This window comes from Micropterus dolomieu, linkage group LG13 (genome assembly GCF_021292245.1).
Source record: "Micropterus dolomieu isolate WLL.071019.BEF.003 ecotype Adirondacks linkage group LG13, ASM2129224v1, whole genome shotgun sequence".
Taxonomy (NCBI): Eukaryota; Metazoa; Chordata; class Actinopteri; order Centrarchiformes; family Centrarchidae; genus Micropterus; species Micropterus dolomieu.
This window is the reverse complement of record NC_060162.1, coordinates 30,219,873-30,238,007: the sequence shown is the minus strand read 5'-3', so window position 1 is coordinate 30,238,007 and position 18,135 is coordinate 30,219,873. Positions and strand designations below refer to the sequence as shown.

The following is an 18,135-nucleotide window of genomic DNA, read 5'->3' as shown; positions in this document are numbered from 1 at the left end:
CCCAGGCGTTGTAGGGAGGTCATACAGGCACGTGGAGGCCACACACACTACTGAGCCTCATTTTGACTTGTTTTAAGGACATTACATCAAAGTTGGATCGGCCTGTAGTTTGGTTTTCCACTTTGATTTTGAGTGTGACTCCAAATCCAGACCTCCATGGGTTGATAAATTTGATTTCCATTGATAATTTTTGTGTGATTTTGTTGTCAGCACATTCAACTATGTAAAGAAAGAAGTATTTAATGAGATTATTTCATTCATTCAGATCTAGGATGTGTTATTTTAGTGTTCCCTTTATTTTTAGCAGTGTAATTTGCTGCATTTCATGCTTAAGTTTGAATTCACTGGCCCGACACTATTTTATGGAAAGTAGCATCTCAGATTTTAAGATTTTCCAGCCTTAAAGCACAATTTTTTTTAGCGACTGTACTGAAAGGCTAAGGCGAATATTTTTACAAGGTCCACACCATGTGGACGTCATATCATGGGACTACTTAAAGCTGCTTGTCTCTTGCCTAGTTATTGAAAATGTTGCCACATTCCCAGATCTCTCAGAAATTAACTTGGAGAGACTTACTGTGTGCTATGTGACTGAAAGCTAAGCAGCACTATGGTACCTAGCTTCCAGAACCACCTGTTTTGCAAGGACACAGAAAAGAAATGGCTGTATATCTTGAGGAAGCTTAAGAAATTCCCACGCCAAGTTCTTGTCAGCTTTTACAGAGGAGCAACAGAAAGCATCCTGACTGGAAACAACACTAACTGGCGGGATGTGCACGGCCCATGATCGGAGGGCTCTGCAGCGGGTGATTAAAACTGCTCAGAAGATCACTGGTACCCATCTCCCGAGCATCAGTGGAATTGGTGAGTTTTTCTTTTCCATGGAGGACTGATTATTTTTTGTCTTACTTTTGAACTAACAAATTAACCCTTAATGCACATTCCTATAATTGTTATATTTATTGGGAAAGCAGTGATTCTGTTCTTGTGTTTAATACAATTTTGAATCATATTAAATTAAAGCAAAGTTGTGTTGATGGCCTTTTTTTTGTCTGTAGCAAAAATATGAGCCTATGTCTTTCTTTAACTGTGCAGTATTTGCAGAATATGATTTGTGCACCTGCAATGAAGAATTTGGTACGGTTTGTAGGTGAAAAAAAATCTACAAGTTTGTACCTCGTATTTGTACGTATTTTGTAGTATGTGACTCCTTTTACTTATACAAATGTATTGCTATCTAAAACAACTAAATCCACTGTCACTGCTGCTCAGTTGTTTTGCTCCAGTAACACCTTCATAGAACATGCACAGAGGCTCACACACTGTCCAGAATACTGAGCAAAGTAACGTCTTCTGGAAGCACCCAAGCTTTAGGAAGACAATACAGTTTTCTGCTTACTCTTGCCTGCAAATTTACTTGGATTGTTCTGGACCACTGTGTCCCTATGTGAACACAGAGCAATCACCAACCCGGATGCCCAATTGTGCTACAAGGAAATTAAAGTTCTCTGTAGAGTTTTTGACCTCTAGTAGCGATTTCATGTGGATGATGTCGACGAAAAGTGTTTAAGGTAGAGGAGGGTAAATACTTTCACAGTTGTGCAGCTCATTGTCCAACAACTCACCTTGACCCAGAACCTGTTCTGCCTTGTTTGTATCCAACAACGATCTGTCATCTTGATCATCTTTGGAGGGAAAACAAAGTTTAGTTAGAGACAGGCAGGTTCTTTTGAAAATGGAAGCTGTAAGATAAATCCATCAAGACAAAGAGGCATACATGGAGAAAGGTGTGAAAATTATTCTTATTTATATATATTATTTTATATATAGATTAGCATACATTCAATTTCAGAACAGAAAAAAAATACATTAAATATTAAAGCTGCAAGCAGCGTTGGGTGGGCCCTCGCATTGTACAGTGCACTTGGGGTGTGAGCTGCAGATTCAGAACCTCTGAATTATCGTGCGTTTTGGACAGGTCATGAAGGAGTTTATCGTCACTTTCTATGTCCCCTATGTGGCGCTAGAGGACACTCGCTAATTATATGTTGTTTACAAGTATGTGAAGTGTGGAACCCACTGTTAAAATGCCATCTAAATCAAATGACATTTGTCACAAAAGGCTTACAGCTTGTTGCCAGTAGGTGGCGCTACGGCATTGAGTGAATTTTGGCTTGTAGATGTGTTGAGGGCAGGACTGTCATGAAACCTGTAAGGTTTGGTACAGATTTGAGCATGTACATTGAAGTTATAACAACTTCCTGTTTCATGGCGAATCATCAATATTTGAGGCCTCGCCACGGACACACCCGTCAACGAAAACAGCACAAATTTCATCATCAATGCCTTTACAATGCACAGCAAAAATATGAAGTTGATCCGATTAATTCTGTAGGAGTTTGTTAAAGTATAGACCCCGTAAAAGACCACAAATGGGCTGAAATTGCACTTTTAAATCAAAATGGCTTCAAGAGGCTTTTTTGTGTTTTGTTTATTCATGTGACCCAAAAGTTTCGTGCATCTAGGTAATTCAGTGCATGGGGGTTGCATAGTTGAAGGGACACTTCTTGATACCAGTAGGTGGTGCTAAGAGGTTGGGTGAATTTTGGCCTTTAGATGTGTTCAGGGACATGATACAACTGCCACAAAAATTTTGTACAAATTGGTGAAAGCTGGCCTGGGCTGCTCTGTCAGGGGTGCCAGCGAGTCATTTTGCCACGCCCATTCGCGGACACTATATGATATGTAAATTTTTGCCACCCTTGAATTTTGTACAAATTTTGGTAAGTTTTTGAGTAGAGCCCGACCGATATGGGATTTTAAGTCCGATACCGATTTCAATATTTTATGATTTTAAAATCCAATAGCCGATATATCGGACGATATTCTTTCCCCCCTTATTTTAAGAAGCGCATAACATAAACAAAGATTATCCCTAACATTGGTTGTTGTTGAGACCTCACCAAGATACCATGACATAATGCAGTTTAACTTTATTGTTACAAATACAAAATATATTAAAGTTCAGATAAATAAGAGTCAAATGAATAAAACTACAGAACACATAAAATATCTGATTTATTATACACTATAGAGTACTACTACTAATGAACATTAAATTAAATAGTGTATGTATTGTGGGGGCCAGCGAAACTATAATAAATACCAATATAGTACTACTAAAAATAATATCTATCATAATAATGATAAACAGTGAATACTTTCTACATCTAGTTTATCACCTGCATTCTGTTAATTCTATCCAGTGCTACAGAAACAATTTCTTAACAAACTTCTGGCTCTATGATATATGGTTTAATCGCTCGTTAATGTTGGCCTACTCCACTGATAAACATGGCATTAGCTTTGTGGCTAATTTAGCAACAGGCAGCGTTAGCTGCTGTTGGCGATGTTAGAAAATATTTAGAAGTAATAAATTTGAGAGAAATGAGAGGACCGGTCACTAGAACTGCCAAACTGAAATGAATCTACAATCTCGGTTGTCAGCAGTGTAGCCTCCAAAACTAGGATACCGTAACATTAAACACACTGCTGTGAGCCGGCAGAGGGCAGTGAAAAATGGGAGTATTATCAAGTGAGGAAGAAAAGTGATGAGGGTTATTTTTATTATTGTTTAAGTCATGTAACTGACGTGACAAAAGACCAACTCACCAGGAACACTGACAGAGCCGGTTCTGAGCTCAGGTAGAATGCGGTTATAAACGCTGATGCAGATATATCTGCAAGAAGCTTATATCAGCCAATAATATCTGCAAAATGATAAATCGGTCGGGCTCTATTTTGGAGCATGTTAAGGCAGCCAAAATTGCGATTACTTAGCAGAAAAAGAAGAAGAAAAAAAATTAAATAGGGTCCTCGCTGGTTTACATGCTCGGGCCCTAATAAATCCTTCAGTTTCAATACGGTCCTTGCATGTTTCATGCTTGGGGCCTAATTAAATTAAATAACTTTGGGTTAGAGGTATGCAACATAATGACATTTTGATGCCTCAGTACCTGTTGAATGTCCCATTTGCATCATAGAGTTCAAATGACCTGGACTGACAGCGATAGGGACATTAGCCTCGCTTGGAATATGCTGAAACAGTTCTTTGGAGCTCGTCTCCATGCAGTTCATGTAGGGGATGGCATGTTTGCTGTCCATGTAGTACATTATATAGAAGTTGCACATTTCATCATCAGAGGTACCACTGCAGACAAAACAGAAAAGTACAGGGGATTAATAAGTCACTTACTCTATGCAAAAAGGGTGATGGTCTTTATGTTAACAGTGAGCAACAGTGCTATATCCTCATCACTAAGACCTTCTCTACAAACTCAAGCCATATCTGGCCAATATTTTATCAGTCTCTGCAGTTCATTGTTACCTTCAGACCCTTGCAGATAAATTCAGCCATGTGGCAACGTACTGTGATGGCCAAATAAACGAGTGCAAGCACAATTTCCTTATTAGATTAATGGATGTATCACTCAAACTGGTCATCCTGGAAAGCATTTTATCATCTCATGATAACTGATATAACACAACCACTACAAAGTAGACCCTTGCATTTTTAATACAGAACGCCAGGTTATAATGCTTGTTTCACTCTTCAGTCTATACAGTACATATAGTATGTATAAAGCTGTAACACTGCATGAGTGATCAGGAAGCAAGTGTAAAGAAACAAGGTGAGGCAGAGAAAACAAGACCATGACTACAATAACACCACAGTAAGCTCTTGACGGGGGACAAATTAAAGGAAAACCTGAATAAAAGGGAGGTGAAACATATCAAATGCAGATGCTTCTATGCACCAGGGCTCAAATAATGGTTTGGTGAATGTGAAAATGACATGTTTAAAATTCGACAGCCTTTACAGTCACCAGATCTCAACCCAGTTTCACACCTATGGAAGATTTTATGCTCCCTACCACCATCACCATAAGCCCAAATGATATGAACTTTGATCTTCAGATCTATTTAGTGATGTCCTTTTATGTCTGACTATGTTTGTTTTCATTTCTATCTGCTGTTCTCACTTTCAAAAGAGGTCTTTAGCTCAATGACATTACTTGATTAAAGAAAGATTGAAAATAAATAAGGGATTATAAAAAAAATCACAAATTAATTAATAAAAATATCTTGTGGAGGAACGGTGTTCATCCGTCCAACAGAGTTTCACGGACTCGGCAAAGAGCAGTGAAGCTGTTCTGGAGACTCGTGGTGGCCTGATCCATAAGACAATTCATATTGGCTTTTCTTTTAACTTGTCACCCATCTGTATATTTCAACACAAACACAGTCCAAGGGGAGTAAACATGACATATATACAACTATATTATAATATATAATATAGTTTTCTGAATAGGACCGAGTTAAAAACCTTAGAAAATGAAATGGTACTTTTGAGTTACTGTTGATCTACATTGCAGTGTGAAAACGCATTAGGTGCACCGGGTTTACAACAGAACTCACCCAATATAAGTTTTGGAGGTTTTGCCCTCACCAGTAAACACACATCTGGTTGCAATCGTGTCCCCATACTTGACATTCACCTCCTTGTTGGCAGGATAGAAAGCCTGTAGAGAAAACACATTCACTGCTCGGTAATTAGTAAACATACCTCTAACTAAAAAACTGCTATTCTTGGATAATTTTCAGACAAAGAAATGCAGAACACAGAAAACCCATACAAACCATGGAATATTTGGCATTTTGCTTGATAAATAGCTTATCAAATTGTTGATTAATAGTTCAACATTTTGGGAAATCTTATCACTTGGGATGTCCGAGGCAAGAGGAGAAGAAGAACTTGCCTTTTACTCATGCTATAAGCTAATAACTGCAACCCTATGTGTATTTTTACACTTCAAGTGTGTTTTCTTAACTACAGCAACTGTGTGTTGGGCTCCAAAACAGTGACCTATTGTCAATACTGTGCTTCCATGTGTAGTTAGCAGCTAGTGCTCCGGTTGTGTAGACACAACCGAGCACTAGCTGCAAGCTGCTGCTGCTGCTCTCAAGCTACGCCTCCTCTGTAGACAATTATGGGACGCCCCAGGGAACAGCAAACACTGGGTTATTATTAGGGGTGGGTCATGATTTTCAAAAGAAATTGAATAGTTTATGCAACTATGGTTTTGTCTTAAAAATATATTTTCCTTTGTTTTACGTGTAAAACATGTTTGACACAGTTCTCAGTGGCTATCGACTAGTAGTTTTACTTGAAATGTCCATCCATAGGTATTATATTAAGCAGTACATATTAATGGTGGAAATTTATTTTTTTGGCATTCACCATGTGGAAGAGAGAGACGGGTATGACACGGAACAAAGGTCCCCAAGACAGACTCGAAGCAGGGAGTGTATAGAATGCATGCACTAACAATTCAGCTACCATGTGAGTTTTTAACGTACCTGTGGTAGCTGAGGGGACTGTCTCCCAATCAGGCTCCACTTCCCATCTCGGATCCTGTAGCCACTGACCACTTTACCTGTGACAGAAACACTCATCTAGACTTCCACTGATCCTGATAAAAGTTCATCTGAAACACACTGCTAAATTCTCTGGTTATGACTCACCAAGTTGGTGTGTGTGGGTCCTGAAGGCAAACGGGTAGATCGGATATGAAGTGTAATCACAGGCGATGTCTGCATTTGTAACTAACAAAGAAATATTAAGGGATGTCAAGACAGGCCCAATCTGTGATAACTGTACACCCCCCTGTCTGCCCCTCCTATTACAGCAGCAACATTTGAATGTGGACCGTGTGCTATACACCAATTGTGGATCTGTTAAATTTTTTGCAGCTAGGGCTGGGTAACTCTCCAGTGTAATACTATTTTTTCTGCTTGGCAATAATGCCAATTCTGAACTGCCTTAATTAAACATCTTCCACAAAGCAAAATAAAGCAAATGCATCAGTGTTTTATCTTTGATTCAAGACAAACAGCTGGACAAGAACCATGTCTTACTAAAGCACCACACACATCGGCCACGTCACATTGTGATGCATCATTCAATGTAATGTAAATATAAATGCTCTGAATTTGCATAGCACCTTTCTAGACTTTGCGACCACTCAAAATGCAATGGTGAAGTGTCAACGGTGGGATGCCGTAAAACTTTGATTAATAGCCCGGCCTTTTATTTGCTAAAATCACTGAATTGACTCTGCCTTTATTTTTGGACAGGCGTCCATATGGGACAGGCCTTAAATCCCTCTTGCACAAATCTGAAATAGGCAACTATGAAACAGTTTAATTCAAAAAGAACATTACTTATATAAAAATTATCTAATAATATCAAATACGCACCAGTCATTTGATCTAGCTCTGACAGACAGCGTATGCGCTTTTAATTTGAAGGCAGCAACGTAACGAAAACAACAACAGGGTGCAGGTTGAGAGAACTGTGGCTGAAGTTAGAAGACAGAGAGCGATGGACTTCACATGCCAGGATTCATAACTTGGATTCATTTTTATGAAAAGCTGTTCTGATTCTTTTGATCGGTGCACCCTTACAGACTAAAGGAATAGAAGTAATCAAGGAACGGACACATTCGGACTTAACGAGCGCTTCAAAGGTAACGGGAGTCTGCAATTTTTTTTCTTGTACCATGCAGGTTACACCAGTAAATCTATATGAATTAGACTATGGGGGCTCGTTGTTTCCATTAAATGAACTGAACGAATCTAATGTGTAGCATGTCCATACTGACATTGATCATACGTTTAAACATTAATATTTGTATTAACATCTAAGCAGCTTAGAAGCAGCTAAAGCGGGCGACCCCGCAGGGTTTAAGAGGTTTTATACATCCAAAGACCTTACAAACCAGACCAGGGACCTTACGTATAAAAGACTGCGCGGCTCTCATACTGAAAGATGGCATACTCACAGAATTTGAAATGTGTGTACGCAGAAATCTCCACATGGCGTGTGGCCAGGTCCTGCGCACCTTTCCTTTATCCATCCCAATCAACATGCGCACATGCACGAGCCACATACCCCGCCTTGGCTCCTCCCATAAATTACTATACAAATGAACATAAATACGCCAGCGTCACGTCCTAAGGTCCAAATAACAACGGCTGATCCTGTTGCAAAACAGTGAAGAGAAACTTCACTTAGTGCCAGATCGAGATGCTGATCAGTGATGTGGAGAAATATTTTGAACTGAATCAGCAACAAACGCTCTTTTCTGCAATTCTTTAATGCTATTTGATGTTATCTCAGATTTTTATGATGATAATTCCATCAATTAGCCGAGTTAAAGTTTTAAAAGGACTCTCAAACTAAATTCTGAGAGATTATGATAGTATGATTTTTGTATTACTCAGGGTAACCACTATTTTTGTGTTTTCTTATATTGATCTCTGATGTATTTTATAGGTAGAAGTTTATATGTTGGTTTATCATTTATTAAACGAGACCTGATGTGTGTGTTTTTTGGAGAGGTGCAGAAACAGGGGGTCTCTGCATGGGGAGACATAAGGAGACTTGAACAATGGGTGAGGGGTAGTTTGGAATGTGGTACAAAACATCTCTTCTCCAAGATATCTTATTTCAGGAACTACGCTCCTAATCTGCCCAGCAACAGCAAGGTGATTCGTGGAGTCAGAGGACAAACATTGGGGTCAGAGGACTTGGGCCAATCATGGACTGACCTACACTTTTGTTTTACTGTTTTATTACATGACGATGTATACTAAAACACTGGGTCAGGGAGAGATAGCCAGTCAGACTTCATGAACTGATACAGCTTGATGTTTGTCAGAGAAAGGAAGATCGACCCAGAGCTCTGTAAGCTTTATTCATTTACTTGTAATAAAACTGATTAATTTGGACCTTTGGATCTTCTCCTATTGCTTCATGAAAGAACACGCAGGACCAAGGACTACAGATTTAAAAAGGGTAATTTAAAGTCACGGTCCAACAATTCATGTCTAATATCGGGGAAAGGCAGCCTGCATCCTGCCACCTGACATTATAATGGCTTTAGGCTGCAGGTCCACAACTGACCACAACTGAGTTTCCATGGCTACACTGTTTTGTTTTGCATACAGGGTTCGAGTTACGTGGGAGTTCACGAGTTCAGCTCCCATAAGGAGGGTCTGAGCTCCCATGGAAGCAGTAAAATCATGCATCTTGTGGGGGTCTCTAATTCATTTATCAACAACCATTATTTTGAATCACAAACAACATATTTTTCATTGAAATTAGTACTATTTACATTAACAAGATAACATTTGACAGGTTAAAATGTGTGGGGTGGTGATGGAGTAGTGGATAAGGCCCATGCCCTCGGTGTGAGAGACCTGGGTTTGAATCCACTGTGAGACACAGTGGCCCTAATTTATGAAAAGTGCGTACACCAAATTTCCAGTGTATACCTGGCGTACACCCAAAACCACAGTGACTTTGAGATTTATCAATATGGACGTTGGCGTACGGCATGCTCAAATCACTGACAAACTAAAAGATGTATTATGACCCAATGTAAAAAAAAACAACATAGTAATTATAAACTTCAGTGTTTATTTTTGTGCAACATGGACTTCAATGTTTAATTTGTGTGACTTTACCAAAGCATTTGATTTGTAGGCATACGTATTCCTTCATTTGTAGTTTATTTGGGGGTTGCTTTTATTTCAGTGTATATCTAAACAAAAATAGGCTGTGACACAAATAAAAGTTGCAGGTCAAACTGACTATATTATTGGCTAAAAACAGAAAAATGCACGCTGCAGATTCACGGAACCAGCCACAAGTCAGCACCCAAATGCGCATTTAAAATGCCATCTAAGGTTTTTTTTTTTTTTCACAGTGTTTTGCTTTTCTTGACATTTTGAATAGAATAATAAAATGTTTCTAAAGCAACACAAGATTGGTTTGTCTATGTTTTTCTTGCTCAGCGTTTGACTAATATCTTGCATTAAACAAAATGTAAGCATCATCCCTTGATGTTGCAATAGTAGGAATTATAGCCGCTTCAACGCAAAAGCTATACCCAGTGGACCCTGTGTGCTTAACCTGACATTTCAGGGTTAGGCCCGGCAGGTGCGCACGGACTGGGTTCAGTATTGAAAGGCTTTCAATGAACAAAAAATAACTCAGACTGCCAAAATAATAAAAATGACATTCTTCTTCTTTTAAATAATAATAATAATAATAAGGACATTCTTCTTCTAAATAACAATAAGCGTATAATAAAATAATAATATAAATAAATATAATAAATAATAAAAATCATAATAATAATAAGATTAATATTACAAATTGTCATGCAATTATTAATGTGAATGAATGGTACTCTACATCACATCATCATCACCATTGTACACCCCAATACATGTGACGTGATACTAAATTAAATGCTAATTGTTTCAAAACACCTGCTGTAAAATAATGCATTGTGATAGGTCATTTGCTCATCCAAACAGCTATTTAAACTGGATTTTCACTGTACACCAATTCTCAATGATGGCTGATGGCTACATCAACCGCAAAAATTATCATTCAGTCAATGTGCAAATTATTTGTGATGCCAGACTCTGCCTACTAAATGTTGTGGCACGATAGCCTGGAGGCACTCACGATGCCTTCATTTTTTAGCACAGCAGCGTGCGCAGACGGCTGCAGGTAGGCGCATTGAGGGGTCATGGTTATCTTTTAGGTGAGTACTAACAGCAAATTTATTTTTCAAAATGTATTCGTTTCCTAACATTTCTTTTCCCCTTTTGGATATTGAGCAATAAAACATTCTTACCTCTGCTGGAATGCGTTTCTCAACCCACACACTATTAACAGAAGTCGTAATTTGGGTCCATATTTTGTTTTTGTGGGCGCCTTTAATCCCAACTCCCAAATAAAACAATTTTATTTCTTTCCACTTCCCTGGTGATGGTCTCAATCTCCACGTCGGAGAAGTTCCTCTTCTTTGCCCTCTTCTGTGTGTCCATGGCGTAAAATGAGGGCGTGGGGGAAGCGTAAACTTGAATATATAGGGGTGTGTTATTCTAATGACGATCGTTTTCAGCCGCGGCATTTATCAAGGGCATGTACACCTGGATTTCAAAGATACGCACATCTTCATAAATCACGCGGTGAGAGAAGTGTAAGCATAATCTTACGCCAACATATACGCCCGTGTCTACACAAGAATGATAAATGAGGGCCAGTGTGACCAATGTGTCCCTGAGCAAGACACTTAACCCCTACTTGCTCCAGAGGCGTGCGACCTCTGACATATATAGCAATTGTAAATCGCTTTGGATAAAAGCGTCAGGTAAATGTGTAAAATAAACAAGTTTTCCAAAATTAACTACGCTGTGCATGGCATGACTTTCATTATGCACCAGGCAGCCACTATGGAGCACAGTACAATATTGATGCAACGCTAATTGAGTTACAATTGAGACTGCGCAAACATGAACTACCCGCCAACATGATGCTATACTGAATACTAAAGTTATAGTTTGTTTTAGACACGTGAGTTACCTTGCAGCCAAAAAAAAGGCCGCCGCTGCCAGCGGGGTCTACAAGCCTGGCCAGCTTCAGTTTCTTCACTAGGAAACAAAAAACAGCTTCACCTGCTAGCATGTCAGCTAGCACAATCTCGGCTGCTATGGATGATGCTATGCTAGCTCTGACCTAAATGTTGCTGCCTGTGGGACCACCACAACACACTCGGAAAAACATTCACCTGCTAGTGTTAAGGCAAGCACTAGCTTTGTTGCTGCAGAGGATGTTACCAGACCTGCTGAATCTGGAACCACAAAACACTTGGATCTTTTAGAAGAGGAGCAGGATGAGTAGGTTGGTACAACAGAAAGACCACCAAAGAACTGGGGTCACAATCAGTGGCGATGCTGGAAGGAAAGAAACCCGTGGCTGTTTGCAAAGGAGGATGGTGTTGGGTGCTTTGTGTGTAAGGAAGCCAAGACACTTTTACTCTCTGAGAAAAGACTTGAGGTGCTTTTGGCTATCTGACCCTCTCCCTTTCGTACAATCTTTGATAAAAAAAGGACATCGGAATTTCATCATCATGGGTCCCAGGACCGCGACCACAGCCTCCAGAAAACAGACCGCTTTGGTCTGTTTTATCTGCGTAATGGTAAGAGAACAGCCTTTACCGTTTTCTATAACCTAATAGGATTGTGTTATGTGGTGTAAGAAAATTGTTGTACAACTGCTGGTTTACATGATACAGTGTATAATCAATGGGCTCTTGCACTGGTTGTAGTCTGTACTAGATTCTGCTGTTGTTTATTTTTTTGTATTATTGGCTTTATGATGCATCCTACAATTAGTAGATCAGTACATAAGATAATACATTTGCTAATGTGTGTCTGCGGCGAGCAGTATATAAAGTGAAACTGAAAATTGAAAATGACACACTTCTATGTAAAGGGCGGAATTGTGGTCTCTCCTTGAGCGGGGCGTTTGTTGGCATGTTACAGGCTATTTAAACTTCTTATCGCAGAGATCCGGGCCAAGTAGTGACTTCTGCGTTTGTGTGTCTGCGCACGCACGAGAGAGAGTAAGTGTTGGACCACGTAATGAGCAATGAAGTCTCTGTCTCTCTCTCTAATCTTATTGGCTATCTATCTAAGCCGATTACGTTAGTTATATTAGAGACCCCCATGAAGCTCAGATTATAACTCGAACCCTGCATACAACCAAGACATTAAAGGGTGTGATCAACTCAGACCTTATTAAAATGTTGAACTGTGCACAGGATAACTTCATTAATAGCTGTTGAAGAGAGAAAGTAACCTCTGTGCTGCAGATTCTTAGTCCTTAGTTTGTAATTTTGCAGCTCTCAGTCAGGCTGTCCCATTTGCACTATAAATTAAATAAAAACAAAATATTTGTAGGATCTGGGTAGAAAGACATATTTGTTTATTGCTTATTGTATTTATTGACTTGTCATTTCTTACAGTGAACACTAAATATAACTATTAATAATGTGCAATTTATTTTAATTTTATTTTAATAACATTTTTATGTTATTTTCAAATTTGCCTCCCATTATCCAGTGTCTGTCCCCCCATTCCATTCTAGACTTGTCCCTTTTTTAACTCCTGTTGATTGCTATCACGATGTGTGTTTCCACAGAGGGGCAATAATCAAGTGTATATTATAAGTTATATAACTCTGCCAGAAATGATAGAATTAACATGTCTTCCAGACAAGCCTAAAAGAGGAATTTTATATTGTTGAGCTTGACAAACGTTCATCTAGGAAAAAATGCACCAAACATACCTTTTTTTCCTGGAAGAATAACTGTGTCCACCGACATGAGCAGGTATATGCCAGCAGTGAATGGCTGCCTTTGAGGAAGGTACAAAGAGCCACACACAGGGTAAGAGGATGTAAAGGTTTGGTAATAGTTATGACTTTTCCCCTGACATTTCCTACCTATTCCATCTTTAGCAAGCTATCTGTATGTACATTATTCAAGGGGCTCCAGAGGAGAAACACATTCAGCAGTCTCAGAAAGAACAAGCTAAACACCATGCCACTCTTTATTCATACTCACCACATACCGGCAACAGGCAATTTCACAGTTCTTATTTCAGCATTCAACAGAAAGTTCAATACGTTTAAGCAAATACTTACGGTTTTAATGTCATTCTTAAGGTAAGTCCTGAGCAATCTCTATGATGGTCTGCAGAACAAAGACAATTATTATCACTAAAGTTGACATTTACATAAATGGAAGTGAAAGATATATTACAAACACCTTTTCAACAGCATACAGTCCTATTCATAACCACACAAATTCTCAAAGAGTTGAATCAATACTTCTCTGATACTGTAGCAAACACTGAACAGCATGAGGTTCATAATGGTAGGTTTTATTGCAGGTATATTGTACTGGATTGCATTACACTGTACAGGTGTTCCTAATAAACTTGTAAGTAGAACAAAAAAAACAACTACGAATCCACAGCCATGCTCATGCTCTAGCAGTAGTGCATTTTAGTTTAGCGTGGTAACATGCAGACATTTGCTAATTAACACTAAACACACAGTACAGCTAAGGCTGATGGGAGTGTTATTAGCTTTGCAGGTATTTAGTTATGTGTTATGAGTGTTGATAAAATAGAAAATTTGATTTGATGGCACTAAATAAAAATTAATAATTCATTCTGAGCGGGGCATTAATGTGTGTACAAACTTTCATTCAAATCAAAACTGTATTAATCCAGGAAGGCTATTTGATTTTGGACACAAGTAAAAACTGACAAGAAAAAGACATATGCATGGAGAAGCAATTACAAGCAAGAGAGCTGTGTGATCAATGACCATTTCCTTAACCTTGGTGACAACTCCAGCAGAGCACTGCCACACCACTCCATGACATCATAGAGGGTGGGCTATGTTCTGTTTGGGATGGATGCTTTTACAGAAGAATACAGAAAATAGGAGCCTAGCGAAGGCTCTGCTCTTCTCTAGTTGACTGTTAATGGTTTCTATTATGGAAAGGTTTAGCATTATCCACCCCTTCTAGTATGGTAACCAAACTGGAGACTTTCTAGGACAGCACCAGTACTACACATGATGTAGAACCAGCTTCTCTAGGGCTGTCATGACAAGAGATGTGAGACCAATGGGCTTGTAGACGTTGAGACAGTGATGGACGTGCAGAGGACAGACTGGATGATAGCTGTGCAGAAGTGGATCAGCAGCTCCTTAGGCAGGTTGAGCTCCTCTGCTGGGCCTTCTTGATGATGGTGTCAGTGTTGGGCTCCCACTTCAGGTCCTGGGAAACAGTGGATCCCAGAAACCTGAAGGATTCCACAGCAGACACAGGGCTGTTGGGTATGGTGATGGGGGGCAGAGTGGGGCTCCTCCTGAAGTCCACAATCATTTCCACAGTTTTGAGCGTGTTAAGCTCCAGGTTGTTCTGGCCACACCAGAGAGCCAGCTGATCAACCTCCCGTCAGTAGGCCAACTTGTCACCGTCCCGGATGAGGCTGATGACCGTTGTGTCGTCAGCGAACTTCAGGAGTTTGACAGATGGGTCTCCTGAGGTGCAGTCGTTGGTGTAGAGGGAGAAGAGCAGTGGGGAGAGCACACAGTCCAGGTGTTGGATGTGATGTTCCCCAGCCAGGTCTGCGCAGATTTTTAGGCAGGATGGAGACACACCATCTGGCCCTGGAGCCTTCCTGATCTTCTGCCTCAGGAAGAGGTGTCGCACATCGTCTGCAATGATCATGAGTCCAGGTCAGAGAGGGGGATAGCAGCGTGTCAGAGGGGGAAGGTGACTGTTTGAAGATGGTTGTGGAGCGGGGGAGAGGTGTGAGAGGTGTGACTGTGACTGCTGTTATTTGGCTTTTCCGCAAGCATCTATTTGCTGCTTTGACCTCCTTAGTCAGAGTGTTCCTGGCCTGGTTGTATAGGACTCTGTTTCCACTTCTGAAGGCCTCCTCTTTGGTCTGACGAAGCTGTCTGAGTTTTGATGTGAACCAGAGTTTTTGGTTGTTGTATATGCGAAAGGTTTTTGTCTGCACACACATGTCCTCACAAAAACTGATCTAAGATGTCACAGTGTCAGTTAGTTTGTCCAGGTCAGCGGCTGCAGCCTCAAAAACACTCCAGTCAGTGCAGTCAAAGCAGGCCTGTAACTCCAGTTTTGACTCGTTGGTCCATCTTTTCAGTCTTCACAACAGGTTTAGCAGATTTCAGTCGCTGCCTGTATGTTTGGATAAGATGAACCAGACAGTGATCAGAGTCCTAAGGCTGCACGGGGAACAGAGCGATAGGCGTCCTTTAATGTTGTGTAGCAGTGGTCCAGTGTGTTAGTGTCCCTGGTGGGACACTTAATATGCTGTCTGTACTTTGGGAGTTCATGGCTGAGGTTTGCTCTATTGAAGTCTCCAAGAACAATGAGCAGGGAGTCTGGATGTTTTTTCTCCATGTTAGTTATCTGGTCGGCCAGGTGTAGTAACGCCTCACTAACACAGGCCTGAGGTGGAATGTAAACAGCAACCAGGACAAACAAGGAAAACTCCCACGGTGAATATGAAAGTTTCATCTTCACAATAAACAGTCTGACATTTGGGAAACAGAGTCCATCTTGACTGTGTTTGTGCACCAAGCATCATCGGGTCCACCTCCTCATCTTGCCGGAGTCTGACAGCTCGGAACATGGACCACTTGCCGAGTGTTTGATCCAAGCGCTGCTGGTTCACATAGTCTAAACCCATTACAAACGATAAGTTTTCATCCAGGAGCGTTGCCTCGAAAATCGACAAGTCGCCACAAAACAGGAAGTTGTTATAACTTCAGTGTACATGCTCACATCTGTACCAAATTTGACATCTATGATAACAGCCCCGCCTTGAACACATCCACATGCCAACATTCACTCATAGCACCACCTGCTGGCAACACAAAATGTCACGTTTCACGCTATGATGGACTACTCCTAGCAGGTTGGCCATATCAGCTTCAAAACTGTCCTAGAAAACCCTTAACACATTGACGATGCCATGTTGTAAAATGAGTTTTCGGGTAAGGGTGTGTCCGTGGTGTGGCGGCAAATTTCGATGCTTCGCCATTAAAGAATCCAATACAATACAATCCACTTTATTTATATAGCACAATTTAAAAAACAACAAGGTTACCAAAGTGCTTTACAGAGATGATATAGAATATGCTCATGATAAATAAAAACAAAACAATACAAATAACACCAACACTGACAGCGACAACGAAGACCACAGCAGCTCTCATGGTGAATTAAAAGCCAGGGAATAAAAGTATGTTTTTAAACGAGATTTAAAGGTGTGGAGGTTGGGCGCCACTTTAATGTGAGGAGGTAAGTCATTTGGGGGGAAACTGCTGAAAAAGAGCGATCGCCCCTGGTCTTCAGCCTGGTCCTGGGCACGTTCAGTAACACAGCTGACCAGCATACCTCAGTGACCTTGGCGGGGTGTAAGTGTGCAGGAGCTCAGAGATGTACTGAGGTGCCAACCCATTAAGTGACTTAAAAACAAACATTAAAATCTTAAAATGTATTCTAAAATGTACAGGGAGCCAGTGGATCGAGGCCAGAATGGGGGTAATGTGTTTGTGTTTCCGGGTTCCAGTTAAAAGACAAGCAGCTGCATTTTGGACTAACTGCAGGCGAGAGAGGGAGGTTTGGTTCACACCGATGTTAAGTGCATTACAGTAGTCCAAACGGGATAAAAAGATAAAAGCATGAGATAAAAGCATTCGAGATAAAAGCATGAATCACATGCTCAAGAAGATGAAAAGATAAAACAGGTTTAATTTTAGATAAAAGCCTCAAATAATAAATAAAACTGGATTTAACCACAGTGTTTATCTGCTTGTCAAGTTTAAAATCACTGTCAATTTTGATGCCTAAATTGGTGACTACAGCAATACGTAAGTATTGCTGCAGGGAACTTTATGGGAGTGGAGTCACAAACCCGGCTGGGTCCAAATACAATGACCTCAGTTTTGTCTTTGTTTAAATTAAAAAAATTAAAAGACATCCAGGCCTTAATATCCATGAGACATTCAAGTAGAGGAGTCAGGGAACTGTTTGCATTTCTTCTCAGGGGCAAGTAGATTTGCGAGTCGTCCACATAAGTGGTAGGAAATACCATATTTTTAAAAAATGTTTCCAAGAGGGAGAAGGTATAAGGAGAACAATAGTGGTCCAAGAACTGAGCCCTGAGGAACTCCACAGAGAAGGGGAGCGGTAGATGACGTGAAGTCACTAAGTTTTACATAAAAACATCGCTCAGATAAATACGATCTGAACCACTGCAGGGCAGTATCTCGGATGCCCACACAGTGCTCAAGGCGAGAGATGAGAATGGCGTGATCAATTGTATCAAAAGCAGCAGTAAGGTCTAAAAGCACAAGAATAGCAGAGTCACCACGGTCTGTAGTTAGTAAAAGATCATTAAAAACTCTTAAAAGTGCAGTCTCGGTACTATGAAAAGCTTTAAAACCAGACTGAAAATTTTCTAAAATACAATTTGTATCTAAAAAGGATTGTAGTTGTGCAAATACAGTTTATTCTAAGATTTTAGAAATAAAAGGAAGCTTTGATATCGGTCTGTAGTTAGCTAAAATTGTAATGTTCAAATTTTGCTTTTTAA

The 18,135-nt window shown here is 40.1% G+C and overlaps 1 protein-coding gene across 1 annotated transcript in view; it reads right to left on the bottom strand.

Moving 5' to 3' along the window:
- pam (peptidylglycine alpha-amidating monooxygenase) overlaps positions 1–18,135 on the bottom strand; it is a 76,400-nt gene that overhangs the window by 17,134 nt on the left and 41,131 nt on the right. Inside the window, exons 9-15 of the mRNA XM_046066310.1 lie at positions 13,631–13,679; positions 13,274–13,341; positions 6,586–6,666; positions 6,421–6,497; positions 5,479–5,582; positions 4,017–4,210; positions 1,626–1,685 (exon numbers count right to left, since the gene is read on the bottom strand). Of these exons, the coding sequence (XP_045922266.1) occupies positions 1,626–1,685; positions 4,017–4,210; positions 5,479–5,582; positions 6,421–6,497; positions 6,586–6,666; positions 13,274–13,341; positions 13,631–13,679 (633 nt within the window). The remainder of the gene's footprint in view (positions 1–1,625; positions 1,686–4,016; positions 4,211–5,478; positions 5,583–6,420; positions 6,498–6,585; positions 6,667–13,273; positions 13,342–13,630; positions 13,680–18,135) is intronic.